The sequence below is a fragment of the Gobius niger genome (assembly GCF_951799975.1).
Source record: "Gobius niger genome assembly, chromosome: 16".
Lineage (NCBI taxonomy): Eukaryota > Metazoa > Chordata > Actinopteri > Gobiiformes > Gobiidae > Gobius > Gobius niger.
In genome coordinates, this window is record NC_136867.1 from 18,495,458 (window position 1) to 18,517,451 (window position 21,994).

At 39.2% G+C, this 21,994-nt stretch overlaps 1 protein-coding gene across 3 annotated transcripts in view; it reads left to right on the plus strand.

Annotated features, from left to right (window-relative positions):
• The window catches only part of smoc1 (SPARC related modular calcium binding 1), a 50,846-nt gene that overhangs the window by 11,808 nt on the left and 17,044 nt on the right, over nucleotides 1–21,994 (plus strand). The window contains exons 2-9 of one of the 3 annotated variants that reach the window (XM_079573098.1): nucleotides 8,222–8,387; nucleotides 8,464–8,541; nucleotides 13,453–13,565; nucleotides 13,734–13,833; nucleotides 16,683–16,730; nucleotides 17,021–17,047; nucleotides 18,862–18,951; nucleotides 20,717–20,797. In XM_079573098.1, coding sequence (XP_079429224.1) covers nucleotides 8,222–8,387; nucleotides 8,464–8,541; nucleotides 13,453–13,565; nucleotides 13,734–13,833; nucleotides 16,683–16,730; nucleotides 17,021–17,047; nucleotides 18,862–18,951; nucleotides 20,717–20,797 — 703 coding nt within the window. The remainder of the gene's footprint in view (nucleotides 1–8,221; nucleotides 8,388–8,463; nucleotides 8,542–13,452; nucleotides 13,566–13,733; nucleotides 13,834–16,682; nucleotides 16,731–17,020; nucleotides 17,048–18,861; nucleotides 18,952–20,716; nucleotides 20,798–21,994) is intronic. The other 2 variants (XM_079573099.1, XM_079573100.1) reach the window with 2 other exon arrangements.

Consider the following 21,994-nt stretch of genomic DNA (forward strand, 5'->3'; position numbering starts at 1 on the left):
ATAGGTTACTGTGGCTTTATAGTGTGTTTATAGTGTTTATAGTGTGTTTTTCATCGAGGACTCGGAACTCGACTCACACTTCAGTTTCTGTGAGAAAATGACTTAGATCCGACTCATGGGTCACTTTAACTCATGGACCAAGGACTAAGACCTGGACTTGATTCAGCTTTCAAGTTCTTGGCACAAAACAAAATATCTTGATTGGGCTGAATTTTTGTGACTTGCACTCGGACTGAACAGTGTGAACTTGAATGTGACTTGACTACAACATTATTGCAATAAATACTATATTGCATGAGTAGCCAACGTGTTTCTGAATGAAGAACTAAGTGCAGTCCTGTCTAAATATCGTGTTTTACGTGTAATTTACAGCATGTGTCCTATTATCTGTTTACCACCCGTTTCTCTTTATCCCATAAATTCCTTCCCCAGATAAGACACAGTCACATTTTTGATTTTACAAGTTCTTCTGAAAGTTTTATCTTGTAGAATCAGTTTTTGTCTTTACGGGAAGAAGGTGTGTGGGTGGGATGCACTGGCTTGGAGACGTGGGAGTGATTAGGACGATGCAAAGCCCAAATGTCATGATTTATGGTGTTATTGTGAAGGTGGACGTCCTTTAGTGCTGTGAGTCAGGACCAAGTCATGCTCTTGACCTTATTAAATTTCTGAATAAACGCTGGTCCCATTTGGGTTTGTATCATATAGAACTATTCTACCGTGAACTACTGTCCTATAGATTGTTTTTATGTGAGATTCTTGGAGGTCAAAGAGCACAGTTAGTGTCAACGTTGTCAACACTGTTTAGTGAAGTTAAGCCAAAGCCTGAGCTGTGTTTTCACATAATTATCATTAGAAAGACCTAACTTGGAAATACGGCTCTACTCTCAGAGCCATGCCTCGCCCATTTCTCTGTGATAGACAGTGTTTAACTCACCGTGGGAGAACTAGTTTGTAGTTTGTCTTGCGAGCCCTTAATTAAATGCGTGAGGCTGCTGGAATTGTCAAGAGTCTACATTGGACTCAACCATCTAGAACTAGTACGAATGAGTTCAAATAGTATCTTCCTGTCGCAGATGCAGTGAAAGAGAAGCATAATTGTTTTTTGATACCACATAACTCTTTGATTGATTTAGCATTTGTCTATCTTTATGTCTCATCTCATATTTGCTGCAGCCCAATTAAATACCATTAATATTTCCCCTAGTGGCCTAAACGTGCAGTACAACCCTCATTCATGTTGTTTACGCTCGATTCGTGACTTTTCTCTCGCTTAAATGTGCCCGTCCGTTGATGCCTAGATAGGAAGGATAGGAGGATGTGCCGGGTATAGAATGAACTGACGTGTGTCCTCCCTGTCTGCACTCTGCTCATAAAGACTTCAGGATCGACTCCACCGCTCCACCGGGAACAGAGCGATGCGAGGCCAAAACTCAAATCACATTAAACCGTCTTGCCCTGAACATGGGGATTTGGATTGGAATCCCTTTGTGTTATTGTCTTTTGTTTAAATAACGTCCATGTTGTATTCAAATGGTGTTTACCCAAAGGAAGTATCAGTTTTTCACTTCAGAAATAGGAGGCAGCTGTGTTTTTAGTATTTGGCTGAAAATCATTTTAGGGCTCCACGTTTAGGACCACCCTGATGATCATAACTTCTGGTATTTTTTATTGCAATACAAAGGGCGAGGTAAACTTGTTTGGAGATGATCTATGACCTGTTTTGCTGTTTCCATCTCTATATTCATCTGTATTACTGATACGTTTTTAAATCCCATTAGCTGTAATAGAATTGACTCCTTATTCAAGATACATAAGACTGGATAATTAATTGAAATTTAATTGAAATTGCATTTTCTACTTTTATCAATCTCAATAATCGTCATGGGGCTTTAAAATCGTCATGGTTACAGCCATTTCTTTGGAAGGAGACAGGAAAATGTTTCTGTGTTAAATGAAGTTTGTATAAAACGTCCGTCTGAGTTCATGAATCAGATACATGAATTAATTAATTTTTAAGTACGAAGTAATAAAATGTAATCAAAAATCGAATCGATCAATTTAAGAAAACAAAATAGTGATGATTTTTTTTTTTGCCTTAACTGAGCACATCTCATCCAGTTTGGTTTTACCCAAATCTAAAGCTTCTTGAGAAAAGCGAAACAAAAATGAGGGAAAATGAGGATGACAATACAACAAACGAGTGACAAAAATGTGGCAAAAATGTAACAAAAAAGCAACAAAAGAGCAAAAAAAATGATGACAAAGTGAGAAAAATGTGACAAAAATGTGGCAAAAAAGTGATGAAAAAAGTGACACAAGGGGCAAAAAATTTACAAAAAAATGACAAAATAAGTGGCAAAAGTCCAACAGAAAAGCAACAAAAGAGCAACGAAAAGTAACAAAAATTGATGAAAGGTAAGTAAAGCTTAACTGGAGAAAAGGGGGGGTTAAGAGGTTAAACAGCTACAAAGAGAGACATTCAGGAAATTGTCAAAGCTGTGAGTAATGACACACTGAGCCTGTGGCAATAAAAAAAAAAAAAAAAAAAGACTGGCAAAATTGTAAATGGTAAATTGACTCAACTTATATAGCACTTTTCTACCTTTATCAAGCCCAGAGTGCTTTACAATAAGGAACCAGTCACCCATTCACACTTTCATTCATACACCGCTGTACGCAGACACTGGAGGCAAGTAGGGTGAAGTGTCTCGCCCATGGACGCAACGACAGTGTGCACCTTCAGGAGCTGGGATTTGAACCCATGACCTTCCGATCACAAGACAACCTGCTCTACCAACTGTGCCACAGTCGCCCCCAGACTGTTGTACCTTTTGTAATTTGTTTATGAAACCTGTCCTTTATTGTCGTTATTCACCTTATTCCGTAAATTCCCGTGGGCACTGCCATGAAAAATCAGTTGCTACACAGACATAAAGCCGTTTTCAGGCCGCCCACATAAACAGGGCAGTGTTGACTTGTTGGTGCAAATGAACACTGGACATTTTACACAAATCAATCTACTGTGCATCATATTTTAGCAGCAAACATTTTCCCTCGTTCTCCGCTTAGTGAACAGATCAAAGCTTAATATTTATATAAAATTACAAACTTCTCTAGACATAAGCATAAAAACAATGACCTGGCGAACACTTCACTTAGTCAGTTATGTTAATGATGTGCCTCTGTGGTCAGGCATTATTTATTTCAATCTTTTTCGGTTCTGAATGAAGCCTGACATCCATCTTGTTTTTCCACACTGAGCCCTGCCAGTGCCGATAGCTTTGACAGCCGATAATTAGTTTAATATTACATCCTGTCTGCACCATTGACCTCAACGTTTATTCGGCTGTAAACTTTTTATTTCAGTCGCTACTATGATATAATGCTTTGGGGCTGAAATAGCTCCATATTTTCCATCTTACAAATTGGAAGAAGCCAGAGGAACAAGTTTTTGCCTCACTATTATCAGTCCCAGTAGTATTTTATGTAGTTAATTTGTATTGGACTGGGGTCGCATTTGCTCAGCTCTTGGCAGGTTGATTAAAATATCATGTGATAGATAGAGACGTGACTTCCAAGTCTGTCAGCGCTGGCAGGGCTGTTTAAAATGGTAAAATCCCACAGAGGACGGTAAATAGCTGATGTTTTTCTGACCCGCTCCTTGTTTCCATTTGAAATTATTATCCTTACAAACTCAACATTATAGCCAGAGAGTGATGCAAGCCAAAGTGTGACACAAAATGAAAGCAGACAGAATGTATTACCGCCAACGAACGTGTTTTATTATTTCCCATCAGTCATCACAAAACACTTATATTAGCTAACCAATTATTACAATTCACCAAGCTAAGTTTGATCAGATTTGACTGAATGGATATAAATGTTTTCTTGGCATACACGGTATTAAGACGGTAACAAGATGGAAATTGTGATAGTTTATTTTGTGGCACTGTTTCATATTCATTACCAAGAAAACAATGTTTCCGAATTGACTTCTACTCAATCGAGGTTGTTTGAATATGGAACACCTCTTTTCTTAGACTGATCTATGGTAGTAGTTCCCAAAGGGAGGGTTGCGGGACACACATATTGTAACAATATTTTTAGTATTTCTGACATTTTTATGAGATTATTGATTGAAAAGCAGCTAATTTTAGTGAAATCAGGCCAAATATCAAAGTACGTATCCGAATTAGCATTATTGAACCAGATTTTAAATGTTTTGCAACTGCAATGATTAAAAATGCTGATGACATTTTACAGATGGGGGTCCCAAGCTGTTGGTTGAATGATTATGAAGTTCGCAGCTTGACAAGTTTGGGAACCCCAGATCTAAGGCCTGATGTATTTTCTCAAAAAAAAAAAAAAAGTAAAAAAATATAGTATAGAGTGAAAACACAAAACTACTAAAACATAGGAGCAGTGTTTTAATCAAAAATAGTTTGGAAGAGGGAGCCTGAACGAGTTTGTCGCATTGCATATGGATCCACCAATCACAGCCCTTGCGCTTGACACGAGATGACTTTTTGGAGCAGCTTCAGAGTGGATTTGACACTGAAGTATTAATCTTTATTTGTTAGCATGCTTGGGTTATCGCCCCCAGATCAGAACATTGGTTTGTCTAATGATGGGGCTATAGCAGTCCTGACTCTTCCCTTCAGGAGTTGCTTTGAAAACCTTTACTATGATGAAAAATTCCTGGATGATTACAATATTACCATTACATAAAATACCATGACAAGAGTGGAATTACCATGCAGTTTCCCTCCTATTATCGTTCTATTTCTGTGCTGTAAAGCGCTGCCAAAATGTTCTTATTCGTCTAACCATCGTGTGGCTTTTGATACTTGATTGATTACGGTAACTTTACATAGAAAAAGTGAACCATGGCACTGTTGGGTTTAATGTATAAACATAATAAACATAAAAATGACAGCAGAAACCAGTAGCCAGCGCAATTACTTCAAAATAAATCTGATTCTGTAGCAAGATTTTTATTACTGAAGTTTTTGTGATACAGTTCTAACTTGGCTAGTGATAAATTATAGATTATTAATATTTCCAGCATCATCTTTTCCAGTGAAACCGTGTCATGGACATTTTCAACATGATGTTATTTGGCAGCTCTATCAGACAGATGATTGTGAGAAGGACAGAAGACAAACCTCTCCCTCTCTGTTCGGAGCACTTTAAAACGTCATGATTCATTGTTTGAGTTTTATGCAGCTTATTCATGACATCAGTGGCTTGGCTGCCTGACCATCTCCTCTCACACAGGTCTGATTGCTTTTGTGTCGGAGGAAAATCCGTCTCTGAGCAACTGTTTTGATGTTGTTCAAAATACTTTCATAATGAAGAAGAGGTTTACACGTAAAACTTGTGCTCCTGAGCCTGGATTGTAGATACAAGTGAATCAGGTCAATGGAAAATATGTCATTTGTTGCTGGCGGCGTAGCTTTTTTTCCACTATTTATGATTTACCTGCTTTATTGAGACCTATGCTTTCAGGCTATAGAGCTGACAAAAACACACTGGACTATCTGGAGCCAATTTTACTAGTCTGAATGAGAAACCAGGATTACCGGGCACACACACCATGAAGATATAACACAACCTTTTGGCTTATAAGGCAGAATCTCGACCATCCATCTCTCTCTACACATTTATGAAATTACGATTTTGTAAACAATTTAATTTAATTGTCAATACATTTGTATGACAATTTTCATGTGACTTTTGTTGTTATGGTGGCCATTGTGAATACAGAAGTTGAATTATGCAATGCTACAACATGTAACAATATCTCTACTCAGGATATTAAAAAAAAGACAACTGATTGACAGTGGCATTTTAATGTACTTGTAAGATAACAGTAAAAACATGGCCGCAGATAGCGCACTTTTATGTGAAGAAACCAGTGGGTCAGTGTTTAAGATGTTAGCATCCTACCGGTTAGCATTAAGCTTCAACATCTCAGCTCCGACCTCTCCAAGAGAAAGCCCTGAACCACACTCCAAACATCTAGACTTGGATACAACAGGTGACAGAGGCCAGAGCTGAGTGCAGTATTTCCTCAGGGTTCATAGATGTGAGACACACATGTGTTTGTCATGTTGAAGCCATTGACAGTTGATCGAATCAAGTTACTTTCATTTTAATTTGTTGAAAATTGCCAATTTGTTTGTAAATTGTTGTTAAAATAAAACACAGTTTTTACTGTTTTCTTCTTGAGAAATGATTACGAGTTCATAAAAATGCCACTGTCAATCAGTTGTCTTTCATTTTTATCCTGAGTAGAGATTGTTACATGTTGTAGTTCTGCATAATGCTACTTCGGTATTCAAAATGGCCATTGGAAATGCATGTATAAGCTTCCAAAGTGTATGCTACTTTGTTTAGTCAAATATTTTATCTCTAAATCCCGGTTTTGCTCAGAGCACACCTTTGCTGTTTGCGATACAAGATACAAACTATTCTTGGCACCATTTCCCGCTCTCTCCTCAAATCCTTAAGGCTTTAGTTTCATTTCGCTAGAATCTACGGCCAAGTGCTATTACCGCTGTCAGAACAAGGCCGTAATCCAACCATGAAGCTTGATCCAATCACAGAAACCATAACGACTAAAGACTTTGAGTGTTGTTCATCTGGATCTGACCCATCTGCAGCCAGAGATCAATTAGATAAATACGACTTTGAGTTTGACTTCATAACGGAGCAGCACACGCCCTCGTTACCGCGGCGCTAACAGGGACAGACAGAGGCCGCGCAGGAAGGGCCAACTGAGAGGTGCGTCCAATTTGTGCTGGTTTGGCAAAACATGAATACAGCTTTTGTCCAGAGCAAAACAGAAGTCAGAAAGACAAACAAGGGATACATTTGCTGTGTTTGAGAAGACTATGATGGGATTGTGGATTTTCAGGCTTTTGAGCAATCAAAGTGCACAACTCCAAATGATTGCAACATTTATATTCCAACAGATAGAAAATAATGAAGCAGAACCTGTCTGTATTTTAAACATGGTAAAATATTGTGGACATAAAAAGACAACATTATTAGCAGTTAAGTTGTGAAATAAAGGTTTCAAAGATGTATAACTAGACTGACATTCAGTCTGGTTGAAATATTACAGCTTTAGTCAAACAATCCATTATGATCAAAGTCAACCATACTTAAAAAATACCAGTGGCAGTCTGAATAAGTCTGTAGATGAGATTGCTCAGGGGAAAGTGCAGCTTCATAACTTCATAACCCATAACCCTGATTTGATTGACTATTTTCAAGAAATATATCCATGAGGCAAGTTTTTTTTTCAACACTTTTTAACACAACAGATGCTCCTAACAAACATCTAAACAGAGAATCAAAATTTTACAGTGTGCAATCAAAGAATGGAAGTCTTAACCTATTTAACCCCTTACCTCCCTGCCTTAACTTATTTTCTCCAGTTTTACCCAAATCTAAAAGCTTCTGGACTGGAGATGACTCATCTAAGCTTCTTCCTTGTTTTTGTTCTCACGCTTTAGTCGTTTTTAAGGTTTTGTTTTCATGGCTTTTTTTGTCGCATTTTTTGCCACATTTGATCACATTTCCATTGCTTTTATGTGGCATTTTCGTTGCATTATTGTCACGTTTTTTTTGTCACCTTTTCAATGCTTTTTTGTTCGTGCTTTGGCCATATTTAATACTGCAACTGAGTTCACGCCACAAAAATTTGACCAAAACATGTCAAATAAAGCAACAAAAAAGGAAATAAAATGTGGCAATCAAAACGAGCAAGAAGCTTAGATCAGTTTTGTGGGTCTTAGCTTTCAAAAGAGGCGTTGCTTTTGTCTCTCTGCCTGTAAGCTCCAGTCCAAAAGCTTTTAGAATTTGGTTAAAGCCGAACTGGAGAAAATGCACTCGGTTAAGGCGGGGTTTAAGAGGTTAAATCTTGTGTTTGGCTGCCTTTAGTCGGCGTTTCCACGGAGACGAGCCTGCTATCAATATTTGTAGCTAATTTAGAGTGCGATGAGATCTTTTTTGGTGTATAAAAAAATGCCACATGGACAGATTTCGTGAAATTATATTTTTTTTGGCAAATTGGAACATTAATCTATTGTGCGTTGTAGTATCTTGACCCAGAAAAAAATGCCTGTTGTCAATTATGCAGGAAACGTGTGTAATAACACCTCTTTTACCGCATGTTGCTGATAATCCTCACATGTGTCTGTTGCTGCAGTGGCTGATCGGGGACCGGGACAGTCACTGTGGGCTGCTCTGCTCCAGGACGCAGGGCAAACCGGTGTGTGGCTCGGACGGCCGCAGCTACGAGAACAGCTGTGAACTGCAGAGGGCGCGCTGCAAAGACAAGACGCTCACGCAGGCGCATCGAGGGAGGTGTCGAGGTGAGGATTCGATTCACATCATGGAAATAATCCAGAAATCCATCCTAAAAAAAACACTGTTGTCGTTGCGGTCCAGGTAAAAACTGGGTAAGAATCGATCAGTCGGCTGCCGCCCCAACGTCAGCTTCAGTGGGAAGAGACATTGACTTTAAAGGTAACCAAAATCATATCTTAAATAACTTTTTGGGGAATAGTTTAGGTAGTACAATCTTTTATTGGAGTGGAAGGCTTTTGTTGAGAATATGCATGTGGATTGGTCTGAATGACATCCTAAACAATTGAGCTGTGAAACTTATTAAGTGGAAGTCTATCACTTCTTATACCCGCCCTGCAGCTTGAAAACCTCATCTCATCCTTTATTGTAGGTGATTTCTATGCAAAAGTTGAAGTGTAGAAGCAACATTTGGGGTTTTGCAGGTGGACACCGGTCTGCGTGAAGCCGCACGAGAAGATGTCTTTGATTTTCCGCTTCCGTGTCTCCGTGTAAGCCTAACCAGACCTGCAGCAGTTACTTCCTGAGTCCCGGGATGCCAGCCACTCAACAACACAGAGATTGATAGGTTTAGAGTCAAGGTTGGAGCTTGGCATTTCCCCCCCTCCTTCTCCCGGCCCACTGTCTGTTAGGAAAACAGAAACTGAAGCCATATCTGGATTAAAGCCTAGTTTCTCTGCATATGCGTGTTTTCATTTCATAACATGGTGCCGTTCCAGGGAACTTTGAGCCGGGCCAAGCTCATAGTTTTTACACATTTAATGATCAAAATACGGCTTTGTACAAATCTCAGTTTACAGCTTCTGGCAGAGTCAAGCTTGTGTGAATTTGATTGGACGACAAGAAAACCGCAATTAACAAAAAACATGATTGCAGATGTCAGGCTTGTTAATGTGTTGTTTACACTTAGAGAATGTTATACAAGCAATTTCAAGCCATAAAATGCATGACCATAGCTAAACAAGTACTACAGTAATGTATAGCAGTCATATTACTTCAGGACGTATTCATCCCACTCCCTTTATTCTTTTAGCATCATTGTGAAGTCTGACACTGAGATACTCAAATTTTGGCTTCTAATTCTGTAAAATAATGTACATTTTGGCACGTATGGAAGCTGCACCTCAGTGTAGCCAGAACAATAGAAGGCATGTGTGGCTTAGCTTTGAGTCTCGCCCGGATACCTCCTTGTTTGTCCCTTCTTTGTTTCCTGTAGCTCCTCTTGTGATGCCTCCACGGTGCTGCAGGTGTGGAGGGCTCTCGGTGCCTCTTCAGTGTCTCAGAAGAAGAAATGTGTAGGTCTTAGATGGGTTTAGCTGATAAGCTAGCTGTTTACTTTTAAAACGCTTTCTTCAGGATAATCATAATAATAATAATCATAATCTGACTCTTTGCAGTAAAAAAAATCCACGATCTCCACAAGAACACGGCAAAGACGTACAAAAGCATCAGTAAAACAATGTGGAACACAGAAACCACACATGCAGAAAAGGGCAAAAAATGCAGCTGTACCGAGAGAGAGGGGGGTTGCTGCTTGTTTATACGTCAACATTACGGCTCCTTCTCAAACTGTGGTACAAATTATAGTATTGTTATAGATCTGGTGGAACTTGGAGAACCATTTCTTTTCTTTGATGGTACTTCTCCTTTGGAGAGGGTGTCACTATGGAATTTTTTCATATTTTTCCTTTGTATTTCTAATTTTAATATGGGTCATCAGTGGGGATATTTCCCAATAGAAAAGTTTTTTACATCAGTCTTTTACAAAGTGGCAATATATCTGAAAGCTTTGTGAACACACTTATGTATAATAAGGAGCATTAAAAGGAGATTTTAGTCGTGAAATGGAAATAGTTGAGCGACGATTGGCTCCGTCTGAAGTGTGGATGTGTGAAGCTAGACTTTCAGTAATGGCATCCCCAGACCAGAGACAAATTAACAGGGACAAAGTCTGAAAAACAGATTAGCATGGATGGATTTTTCTACTTTCGCAGCAACAAAAGGTATTTCTGTGGTGGATATGAACACAGATTTGATATTGTGTTGACATTTGACTCAGACTGCTGTGGTTCTTGTGATGTTTAAACTATTACAGACTTCCACAAACTCCGTGCAGTGTCTTTGACCTGTGAAACAAGCCTGAATGCTTTGTCATTATCTATCTGCATCTCAAAATGATTTCAGTGTTATATTTTAGACTTCGGACTGGAACATGTGACTGCGATGATTACGTTTATTCAACATACTTATATGATCTGAAATTAATAGATTTTTTGGGTGCAGGAAATTATTTAAGACAAAGAAAATGTTGGGAACCAGTGATTTACAGCACAAGAGTCAATGCAGTTTTCGCCTCGAAGACATTTTCGGTACACCTTAGTGGCAGACAGGGGCGAGAAGGTGTTAATGCCATTCCTTATCCAATTTCCAAACCTGTTTCCAAGTCAGCATGAGCTCTTGACAGAATGTCCAATATAGTGTGATGTATTTCGCAAATACTAACACCAGCAATGACGTCAGAGGTACTCATGACCTATAATTTAGTGTGCTATTAAAATACATTCATGTGAGCCGTAGCTGTCCCTTTGTCCTGTAACAAGCTTATTTAGCTTCAATTTCATTCTGTGGTGATTTGTCAGCTGTCTGGAGTTGGACAATTTGCATTTTTTTCTCTCACTTTTTTTGCAACATTAGAAATCCAACATTAATCTCTTATAGTCTTATAGTCTGGTTCACTATGTTTAGATTTCAACTCTTGTGGGATTTTTGTGGAGAGTATGAAAACTACATATTTTTTGGAAACCTTATGGTGTAAGCAATGTTTTCATGACATTTGATTAAATTGTGCAATTATACCATTTTTCCATTAGAGTAAGTGGGGAGTTTTGTGCATCGCTATGGTAACGCCATGAAATATGACAAGGGTTTCATTTACTTTCGCACTTCGCCCTTTTTTTCCCTTTTTTTTTTTACATATCAGACCAAATGGAAACATTGTTTTTCTGATTGATTATTTAATAAAATTTTCATAAAATGTATAGTTTTGATACTCGCCAGTGTAAAGCCTCATTTGAAAGCTAATCACTTTTTTGTTGAGCTTTTGTCACACTTTTTTAGGCCCTTTTTCACAATTTTTGTCACATTTCGTCAGGTTTTTGTTGCTCTTTTGTTACGTTTTTGTCACATTTTTGTCACTTTTTCTCAGGTTTTTGTTGCACTTTCCTCCTCGTTTTCATCTCATTTTTTTCGCTATATCAACACTTTTTTCAAGAAGCTTCTAGATTTGGGCAAAGCCTAACTGGCACAGAACAACTGGACTCTTTATTAAAAACCCCAATTCACAAAGGTGTAATGTGCAGGCTAGTGCGTCGCGACCCCCAATCTTGAAATCCCCGTGTTTTAAAGCAGACGGAGGATCAGTGGTGGTCAAAGCCTTTATGTAAATGCGGTGATGTAGAAAGAATCTTTCAAATGTAGTGGAATAAAAGCAATAGGTTATTCAACTTAAGTACAGACTCTCAAAAACTCTACTTAAGTACTGTGATCATAAAGTGGCACAGATATAGAAATGTATTGTCCTTTAGTGGGATTATTGTTGGGCAAACAGAGACACCCTCTAATATTTTAATCAGCTGCTACTCATTCCGAGCCGGTCTCTGGCAGGACTCAGGGCTGTGGTCCCGCTCTCCTCCCTGGGGTTCAAATGTATATAACTAAAGCTGCTCAGTGAAAACATCAGCCTGTATTACTCAACCTTTCATCCCCTCCACGCTGTTTCAGACACATGCACAGTAGTAGCAGGACAGAGGTGTGTGCTTACATAGCGGCGGTCGGCGTTGGCATGAGCGATCGAGGAGATTAATGAAATTAGGCCGGACGGAGAAACCAGCCCCTGCCAAAAATAACCCTTTCTTATTTTTACAGTTACTTATAGAGGCCGACAGTATTGACATGCCTTCTATTTTTACCGTTCAAAAGGTTCAGCTGGTTGTGATCTTTGGATAACATAAAACAAATAAAAACATGCTTGATATCGATATGTACTTTTTCTTTGCACTTTAATTTCCCGGTAATAAGTGATTGTAATTGCCTGACACAAATTTACAAGCAAAAGCATTTCTATGAGCTAATGACTTCAAGGTGCTGCTCGGACCCTTTTGTTAACCTCTTAACCCCCACCTGAATCGAGCACATTTTCTCCAGTTTGGCTTTAACCAAATCTTCAAGCTTCTTGAAAAATCAAGCAACATAATAGCGACAAAAATGACAAGGAAATTAGGATAAAAAAGCGAAAAAATGTGACAAAAATGTGCCAAAAATATGATGAAAAAGTGACAAAACTGTGACAAAACTGTGACAAAACTGTGACAAAAATGTGACAAAAATGTACCAAAAATATGATGAAAAAGTGACAAAAATATGATGAAAAGTGACAAAAATATGATGAAAATGTGACAAAAATGTGGTGAAAATGTGACAAAACTGTGACAAAACTGTGACAAAAATATACCAAAAATATGATGAAAAAGTGACAAAAATATGATGAAAAGTGACAAAAATATGATGAAAATGTGACAAAAATGTGGTGAAAATGTGACAAAACTGTGACAAAAATGTGACAAAAATGTGACAAAAATATGATGAAAATGTGACAAAAATGTGATGAAAAATTGACAAAAATGTGACAAAAATATTATGAAAAAGTGACAAAACTGTGACAAAAATGTGACAGAAAATTGACGAAACTGTGACAAAAATTGGATGAAAATGTGACAAAAATGTGATGAAAATTTATGAAAATGTGACAAAGATGTGGCAACAAAGTGACAAAAAAGCAATGAAAAGAAATATCAGAAAAGGGACTACAAACGCAAGGAAAAAGATCAGTGTTGTAGGGTCAAAAATTCAAATGAGACAGTACTCTGGCCTATAGGCTGTAACTTTTTAGATTTGGGTAAAGCTGAACTGGAGAAAATGCACTTGGTTAAGGGGTTAAATGCTCTTAAATGTAAAGAGAAAACGTAAACTTAAAATGCAATGACAACCCCATTGTGAATGTTTGGCGTGTTGCAGATGCAGGTCAGTCCAAATGCCGCTCGGAGAGGACGCAGGCGTTGGAACAGGCCCGGAGACCGCAGGAGGCCATGTTTATCCCCGAATGCAACGAAGACGGGACGTTTGCGCAGGTCCCTCCTCCGCCTCACCATTCCCAGCTCATGAAACAATGGCTTTTCTGTCCAATAACTGTTCCTCATTAGCGAGTTTTGGCCTCGATTCCTCTTGTTTTGTTGTTTTAACGCAAGCTTAATGAAATATCGCCTTATTTGTGTTGCTTCATGTTTTATTGATCCCAGGTCCAGTGCCATACGCTGACAGGATACTGCTGGTGCGTCACGAGTGATGGGAAACCAGTGAGCGGCTCGTCGGTGCACAACAGGACGCCCGTGTGCTCAGGTAGTAGTAGGTAGACAAATATGGGGAAATACAAGCACACGATTAATCACAAAATGAATCATAATGTCTTGTTTTTCACACTGCTTCCTGTCATAGCTCACTGTGATAAAAATAGAAATGATGTATAAAGTCTGAGCGTGAGAAGTTTGAATGAGGCCACTGAGATACAATTAGGAGCCTGTCTGTAAACACTGATCCGTGGCACATGTGTAGTTCATGTGGCATGCAGCAGGTGCTTGAGGTCAGACAGGAGGCTAATAGCCAACCGTCCCGGGCCCCTGCTCCCTCTCCAGCTGTCTAACCCGCACAGCCCTCCGTCCGTCCGGGATGGGAACACTTTATGATAATCACAGTCATTTTCCTCTGAAGATAATACTCGGGCGTTTTGCCAGAGCGGGATTGCAGCGTCACCGGAGCTACATATGGAGCACATTTTGAGGGAGAGTGGTGAAAGTGGTCGCATGCCCTTCGCTGCTCCGCAACAGATGAGTCTTTCACCAGGACGTACCGCATAGTTTCATTTCACTTTATCCCCTTCCAGCATCACAGTCCAGTGCATAAACAGACCATAGCAGAGGCGTCCGGACTGTTTCATCAGGGGCTGTGGAGTAACAAAATATATTAAGTGGAAGGGACCACATCAGCCACTTGTGATGACTTGTTTTAGCTCAGCTTAAGGGAATCCAGGCGGGCATGTTTTTCTGAATTTTATTATTGGAAATGGTGCTTTTATCAGATTAGTCCCCTCTGCCACAGTACATTTATCCAGATTATTATGGCAGGATAAAAGCATTCATTATGGTTCCTAAAGTTGTCGCCAGGAAAACATTTTAGATCTATTGAAAAAAACACATTTTCTAATACAATAGTTACATTAGTTACATTAGAGCAGTTAACTCTTGTGTCACACATTGTGTTCTTCCTCTATATCACAGCTGTCTTAGTTGTGGCAAACATATGGCAATATCTTTATCAAATAAGCTCCTAAAGCTGTGAGTAGGATGGTCATTACCCAGTACGTGATGTAACTATTAAGTAAATTGGTGAAGGTCAGGTGAAAAATGAAGAGATTCCCCTCCTCTTCTCTTTCCCTATGTCCTGCATAAGATCCCATCGGTTCACTGTTTCTTGCAAAGGTATGAAACTCTTTTTGTGGTCACTCTAACTTTTAATGGCACCGTCCAAACTGTCTGGTAAAATCAATAAAGTTGCATACATTTGCAGGAAACTACTGTGAATTTATGGGAACTCATGCTGGGACAAGTGCGCTGTCAGGTATTCTCTGTTGTTATGTTGGTCTGAGAATTAAAACATGTTAAAATCACATTACTTTTTCTAATATTTTATATTGAATTCTTTGTTAACTCATGGTATATCACTGTGCAACCCATATGTAAAGCTGTATCTTTCATTATTATGGGGAATGGATACAATTTGCAAGATACGTGCAAAAACAGTACAGCTTTGAATGAAATGGGTCGCAATACAGTTTTTCTATATTTCATTTTAATTTTCTTATTTGTTCGTGTATTAGGAAGGAGAATAAGAGCAAGTACCCCCATCTTTTTCCCCAAACCATGACTACACATTTCCCTAACGTGTTGTCGTGTGCATCCCCTGTACCTGCATGTATCAGCCAGCTCTGAAAACCCTCACACATGGGGCAGATTACTCGCGTCTGCGTTAGTCAGGGTTGGGGTAATGTGTTTCGCTATGTGTCCACCTTAAGTACTAACAGAATGCACTCTAATAAACTCGGGAAATAACCCTAATACTTGACGTCAGAGGGGTCCGAGGAAGCACCTGGCCTTCATTACATACGATCAGTTTTTAAGGAGGACTCGAGTTTAACAGACTGAGCAGATTGATTGTGTGTACCAACAGAGGTGGGTAAAGTCGGCAAAATACTTACTCAAGTCAGAGAAACGTAGCTTTAAGATAGATTTACTCTAGTGGAAGTAAAAAGAAGTGACCCGAATGATTAGTCAAGTAAAAATGACGCCATAAAAAGTACAAGAAAAGCAAGGCAAGGCAACCCTTTATAAGGCAAATGACTATATTTGGTAATTTCCTCACACTTTACATATGGACTCCCTGCTGCACATCAGTATAAGGTAAAGAAGCATGTGGTCCTCACTCAGCCAATCAGAAGAGATCACCTAACATCACAGATCCCACTACTGTGGCATTTGACCAATCAGCAGAGACCTGTCACGCTCTCAACTTCCTGTTTTCTCTGAAGTCTGAAAAAGACCCAAGTCTGGCTAAATTAATGGTTAATTTCTTTACATAACTTGAAAACTAACCATAGTAAGTTGATGAAAGTCAAACTTTATATTGGTGAATAATTGTGCTAAGTGATGATATATGTGTTGGTTTTGGGGGACGTAGTGAAATAAGTGAAATTACAGCATGAAAAAGGCAGGCACCATATTTGATCATATGCCCTGTTCACTTAAACCTAAAGTTCATTAGCTTTTACACATACTTATACATACATACATACCAATAAACCCTAAGACTATGTTTTTATGTTGTCAAAGGTTATTTTTAGCAAATTTTTTAGGCAAACAATATTGGAGGTGACTGACCCCGCCCACTGCACGTGAAGCACAATCACATTACAAAAGCTCAGGTGTGATCATTGAAACATCAATATCACAAAACACAACATTATTTTTTATCTGTCACATGAAGCTTTTGTCACTGATCAGTAGGAGAAGCGCAGTTCAAAAAGTTACATGTTGTTGAGTATATGTAACAGAGTACTACCTGCCTCTATGTACCATTACTTTTGTTTGAGTGCAGTTTCTCTTACAGACGTGTATAACTCGATGTGCTTTGTTCAGGGTCGGTGACAGACAAACCGCCCGGTCCTGTGAACTCGGGCAGAAAAGGTGAGCAGAGATCTGTTGCAGGATTTGTGCATGACTAATGTGTTTGTGACTGAATCAAATGCGTAATTACGTCTCGTTGTGATAGTTTGACTTCGATTTTTGCACGGTTTTCAATCCTCAATAAATATCGTCTGTTAGCAAAACGACCAAACTAAATCTTACCCGGCACATGTCCTGTGTCAGTAACTAAATCGTGTAAGAGTATCAAAAGTGGACGCATGCACATGAACATACTGTTTGTCAATATTGTTTGTGGCCTGCATGTGATTTGACTATTTTCTTAAGGGAAGTTGGAGATGCTTCAAAACTCCACTCTGGTGAGTATGTGATGGGTGCCGTGCCTTCACTATTTACACCAACAGGCGTCAGTGAGGGATTTCACTCCGAGACATTTGACTCTCAAGAAGTAATTAATCGACAATCTTAAACCAATTAGTGTTGGAACGTTCAATCAATATCTTTATCTGAAGTGGAGCACAACAGTCCCAAATATAGCTCAGGCTTTTGGAAGTAGACATCGTAATCAAAAATCAACCTCTTAACCCCCGCCTGAACAGAGCGCATTTTCTCCAGTTCGGCTTTACCCAAATCTAAAAGCTTCTAGACTGGAGCTTGCAGCTTACAGGCCAGCCTCATTTGAAAGACCTACAAACCTTTTGTCGCATTTTTTGTCGTGTTTTTGTCGTTTTTTGTTTTTCGGTCACTTCTTCATTACATTTTTGTTACCTTTTTGTCGCTCTGTCATGGCTTTCTTGTTGATTTTATTGTTGATTTCTCATCACTCTTTTGCCATGTTTTCGTCACATTTTGGAAGGTTTTTTTTTTGTGTTTTCCTCTTTTTTTAATCACTTTTTTAATTGGGTTTTTTGGTTGCTTTTTTTGTCATGTTTTTCATCTCATTTCGTTCACTTTTGTGTCTTGCTTTTCCTCACTCTTTAGTCGTGTGTTTTTGTCGCCTTTTTCATTGTGTTATTGTTGCTTTTCCGGCACTTTTTTGTCTCTCTTTTGCCACTTCTTTGCTTTTAGATTTGGGTAAAGCCAATCTGGAGAAAGTGTGCTCGGTTCAGGTGGGGGTTAAGAGGTTAAATATGAACAGTGCCTGAGTGACAACTCCATACCATTGCAGAATTTAAAATACGGCAAAATGATGTTAAAAGTTTTCAGGTAATACAGTTTTGGGATAATTTTTTAGCTTTATTGTCCACATGGCTGATTAGCTGGCATTCTTTAAAGGTACATTATGCAACTTTTTATTTGGAAAAAAGGCTGAAAGTTGTACATATTTGTCCTTGTAGTTACCCAGCGGCTGTGTGAGTGGTCAGCATGGCGCCTTTATTTTCAATCACTGTGGTTTTTACAACGCTCCAGGATCAATTGTTTTGTAGGTTTTCTAGTGAGAGTTTGCAGTGAAAACCTTCCAAACAATTGATCCTGGAGCGTCTCAGATGGTGCGTTCATGTGGTCCACATGAACACAATGATGTCAAATCTTCGGGAAAACGAGCTCCCCAGTCCACATGAACGCACCCAGAGACCACTGGGATGGAAAGTAACGGCGCCATGGCAACCACTCATACAGCCACTGAGTCACTACAAGGTCAAATACACAAAAATATCAACTTTTTTTCCACATACAAAGTTGCATAATGTACCTTTAAGCTATTGATATTACAACTATTTTTTACAAACTCCTTGTTGAGGAGTTGAGGAGTTGAGGTTTGAGGGTTTCATTTATAAAGAGAATACCTACCTGGAACCCCTGCAGCATGGAATACATTTTGCCAGTCCCAAATCAGGATAAATTCAGTTAGCGCTAGTATTATTATATGCTAAAAGTCAAATTTCCACTTCTTTGGTAGCCAATTTCACTCCGACCCTTAATTGTGTGCGGTGTTGGTGGATTCCTGAAGGCATGAGTGTACATGTACAAACCTGTGTCTGTGCTGACTGTGTGGATTGTGTTGAACGTGAAAATGCGAGTGTGTGGAGTTGACAAATGAAAGAGTGCGACTTTGTGTTATCTGTTTGTTCAATGTTTCCTGTGCGTCTTGTGTGTTGTGGCCGGGCCATGTGCAAATCCCAACCATTCAACAGTTCTGGAGAGTAGATTGTATTAACCTCAATAATGGTAGTCTCCTTCCGTTTCTTTCTCACTCTCAACCCAGACGATGGCTCCAAACCCACCCCCACCATGGAGACCCACGTCCCACCCGAGGGAGACGGTAAGGCTCAACCACCTCCTTTACGAATGTCGGCACTTTCGGTCAGTCGGTGCAGTGTCCTACATTGTCCGGTTTTAACTAACAAGCAACTTAGAAGCTAGTGGCTCATATGTTGTGATTTCTTCATATCTTAAAGGGGCTGGATGCAAGTTGGCCATTTTATGCACACTACTGCCACCGCAGGCCATATGTGTAACTGCACCTTCTATATTAAGCCCGTGCATGACGGCACTTCGGACCCGAAATGACACCTTTTTAAGTGACAGTGCAGGATTTTAGAGCCAGTTGTGGTGAACAGGTCTGGGTTTATTCTACACTTTAAAAATGTTTGTTGTTCAATGCTGATTTTGACGCAAAGCCTAGTACGTGCTGCTGTTGGTTCATAACAAGGCTATATATAACAGTCACTTTTCATTTTCCTGGGAACGCAAGCAAGATTGATCACTGTGCCTAGTTGCATAAGTTTCTGCTGCCAGCGGGAGTTAGCCATTTTATGCTCACTACTGCCACCTCAGTCATACATGTAACTGCACCTTCTATATTAAGCTTGATGGCAATTCGGACCCGAAGGTGTAACACCGTTTTGAGTGACAGTGCAGGATTTTAGAGGCAGTTGTGGTGAACAGGTCTGGGCTCATTCTACACTTTAGGACATTGTTGGAACATAATTTTAACATTTTTAAACTCCTTATAGGCCCTTTAATGAGCACACCTTAATATAAAGCATTACCTGATATGTTTTTAAATGTTTATTATTAATCTAAACAACTATACCAATAAAAAAAATCACATCCTCACTTTGACTTTACCCAAATCTAAAAGCTTCTTGAAAAAGTTTGCGACAAAAATGCGACGAAAAACGAGAATGAAAATGCATAAAAAAAGCAACCACAGAACAACAGTAAAGTGACAAAAAAGCAATGAAAAGTGATGAAAATTTGATGAAAAAGTGATGAAAATTTGATGAAAAAGTGATGAAAATTTGATGAAAAAGTGAAGAAAATATGATGAAAAAGTGACAAAAAAAAGTGATATAAAGAAAAAGAAAAGTAACTGCAAGGCGACAAAAACGCAAGGAAAAATTGGTTTTGTAGGTCTTAGCTTTCAAATGAGCTGTTACTCTGGCCTACAGGCTGAATTGGAGAAAATGCACTTGGTTAAGGCGGGGGTTAAGAGGTTAAATGTGGTTTTGGGGAACGTCACATTGATTGAGTGTGGAGGATGTTTTGGGGTCCTCGAGTGTCGATATAAGTAGGAGAGTGAAATTGCCTATATCGTAAAACTATTGTGCGCTGCCTGCATCTAATTATAAAGCTTATTATCTTTGAATTGCAAACCCACAAGTGACACTGATTCACTGTTTACCAGCTAGAATTTGTTAGCGTTACTATGGAGGTAAAGCTCCACTCTGAAAGTTGTGCAACATGCTCATAAACATGCCCCCATAAAGAAATGTTGCGAAAAGCTGTTCTGTTCTCTGTCAAAAAACAAGTAAAAATGGGTACAGACCTTTGAATAAAACATCTCTTCTCAAACTTGGAAAAATGGAACTGTAAGAAATTGATGTGTCTGATCTTCTTAATCCCTGTGGCATTAAAGCAAAGCCCGGACGTCAAAGCCCAGTGACAGATAGATTCATGTTGCATTTTGATCCTGGATTGATCTGCGGCACGTGTTTTCTCTGTGTAAAAGTGGAAGCAGTCGGGTTGGCAAAGCAGCACAAAGCTCGGAGAAGTCTTAAGATATTTGTGTCTTTTTCTTTCAGAGATCACGGCGCCAACTCTGTGGATCAAACAGCTGGTCTATAAAGAGAACAAACAGAACAGCTCCTCGGCCAGAAAGCCAGGTGAGAGCCAATGTGTGGTATTGATAAAAGTTGGATAAAAATGTTTATGTTTAATGGTGAACATACTCTTGATGTGGGATTCTAATTTATACTTTTTGATTAGGATCTGGTACCGCATTAAAGCCCAGGGGTGGACAGGGACCTAAAAACGGCTCTGGACTCTGACTAGCCTGGCCCAAATTAGAGGAAATGCAGCACTTCCACAAAGACCTATGTTAAAGGGATATTTCAGGATTTTTGACATAGGGCCTTATTTCCTAGTTATCCAGAGTGTTGCTGATTTCTGGAGATATTTTTTTTTGTAATTCATGCAGTTCTTATATTTGAAGAGTTTCGTGGTGCTAGGCTAGTGCAAGGCTAGCACATTTCTATGGTATCAGCTACACTGCATTAAAAACAGTCTTACACACTCCACAGTACAACTGAAGAAAATCACTTTTAACACCAGACTAACCATATAAATGTCTGTGTCGATAGAATAATTTTTGGAATATAACTGACCTTGCATCAGATGAATGATCGCATTTTGAGGGACTATTTTCTAGCAGATCACTCCGCCGCCGCTTAGCTTATACAACCATGAAGCAGATGCTGCTCAAATATAAGGTATTTTAAATGCAAAATGGTTGAAATTATTCTATCGACACAGTGATTTAAATCATTAGTCTGGTGTTATAAGTGATTTGCCTCAGGTGCACTGTGGAGTGGGTCAGACTGTTTTTAATGCAGGCTAGCTGACATCTTAGAAATGCGCTAGCCTTGCACTAGCCTAGCGCCACGAAACACTTCAAACATAAGAACTGCAAGAATTACAAAAAAAATATCTCCAAAAATTAGCAACACTCTGGATAACTAGGAAATGAGGCCCTATGTCAAAAATCCTGAAATATCCCTTTAAGGAGGAAATTGAGAGGCCAGACCGGTGGCCTAAGAGCCAGTGGCCCTTCTGTGCTCTTCCAGAATGGACATTTGGCCAATCCGCCCCTGTTAGAGCCTCTGTGGCTCTAAAAGGAACAACAGGTAGATGAGTTATAGATGGTGCTGGCACTTTTAACCTTTTCAATATTTGGAAACATTCACCTTTCAAAAGAGTACATAAGTAAGAGCTCATAAGAGATTGAAAAGATATAGAGGGGATGCCTTGAAACAGAAGCCTAATGAGTGTCAATGTTTACTGATGAGATTTGTTACAATTTG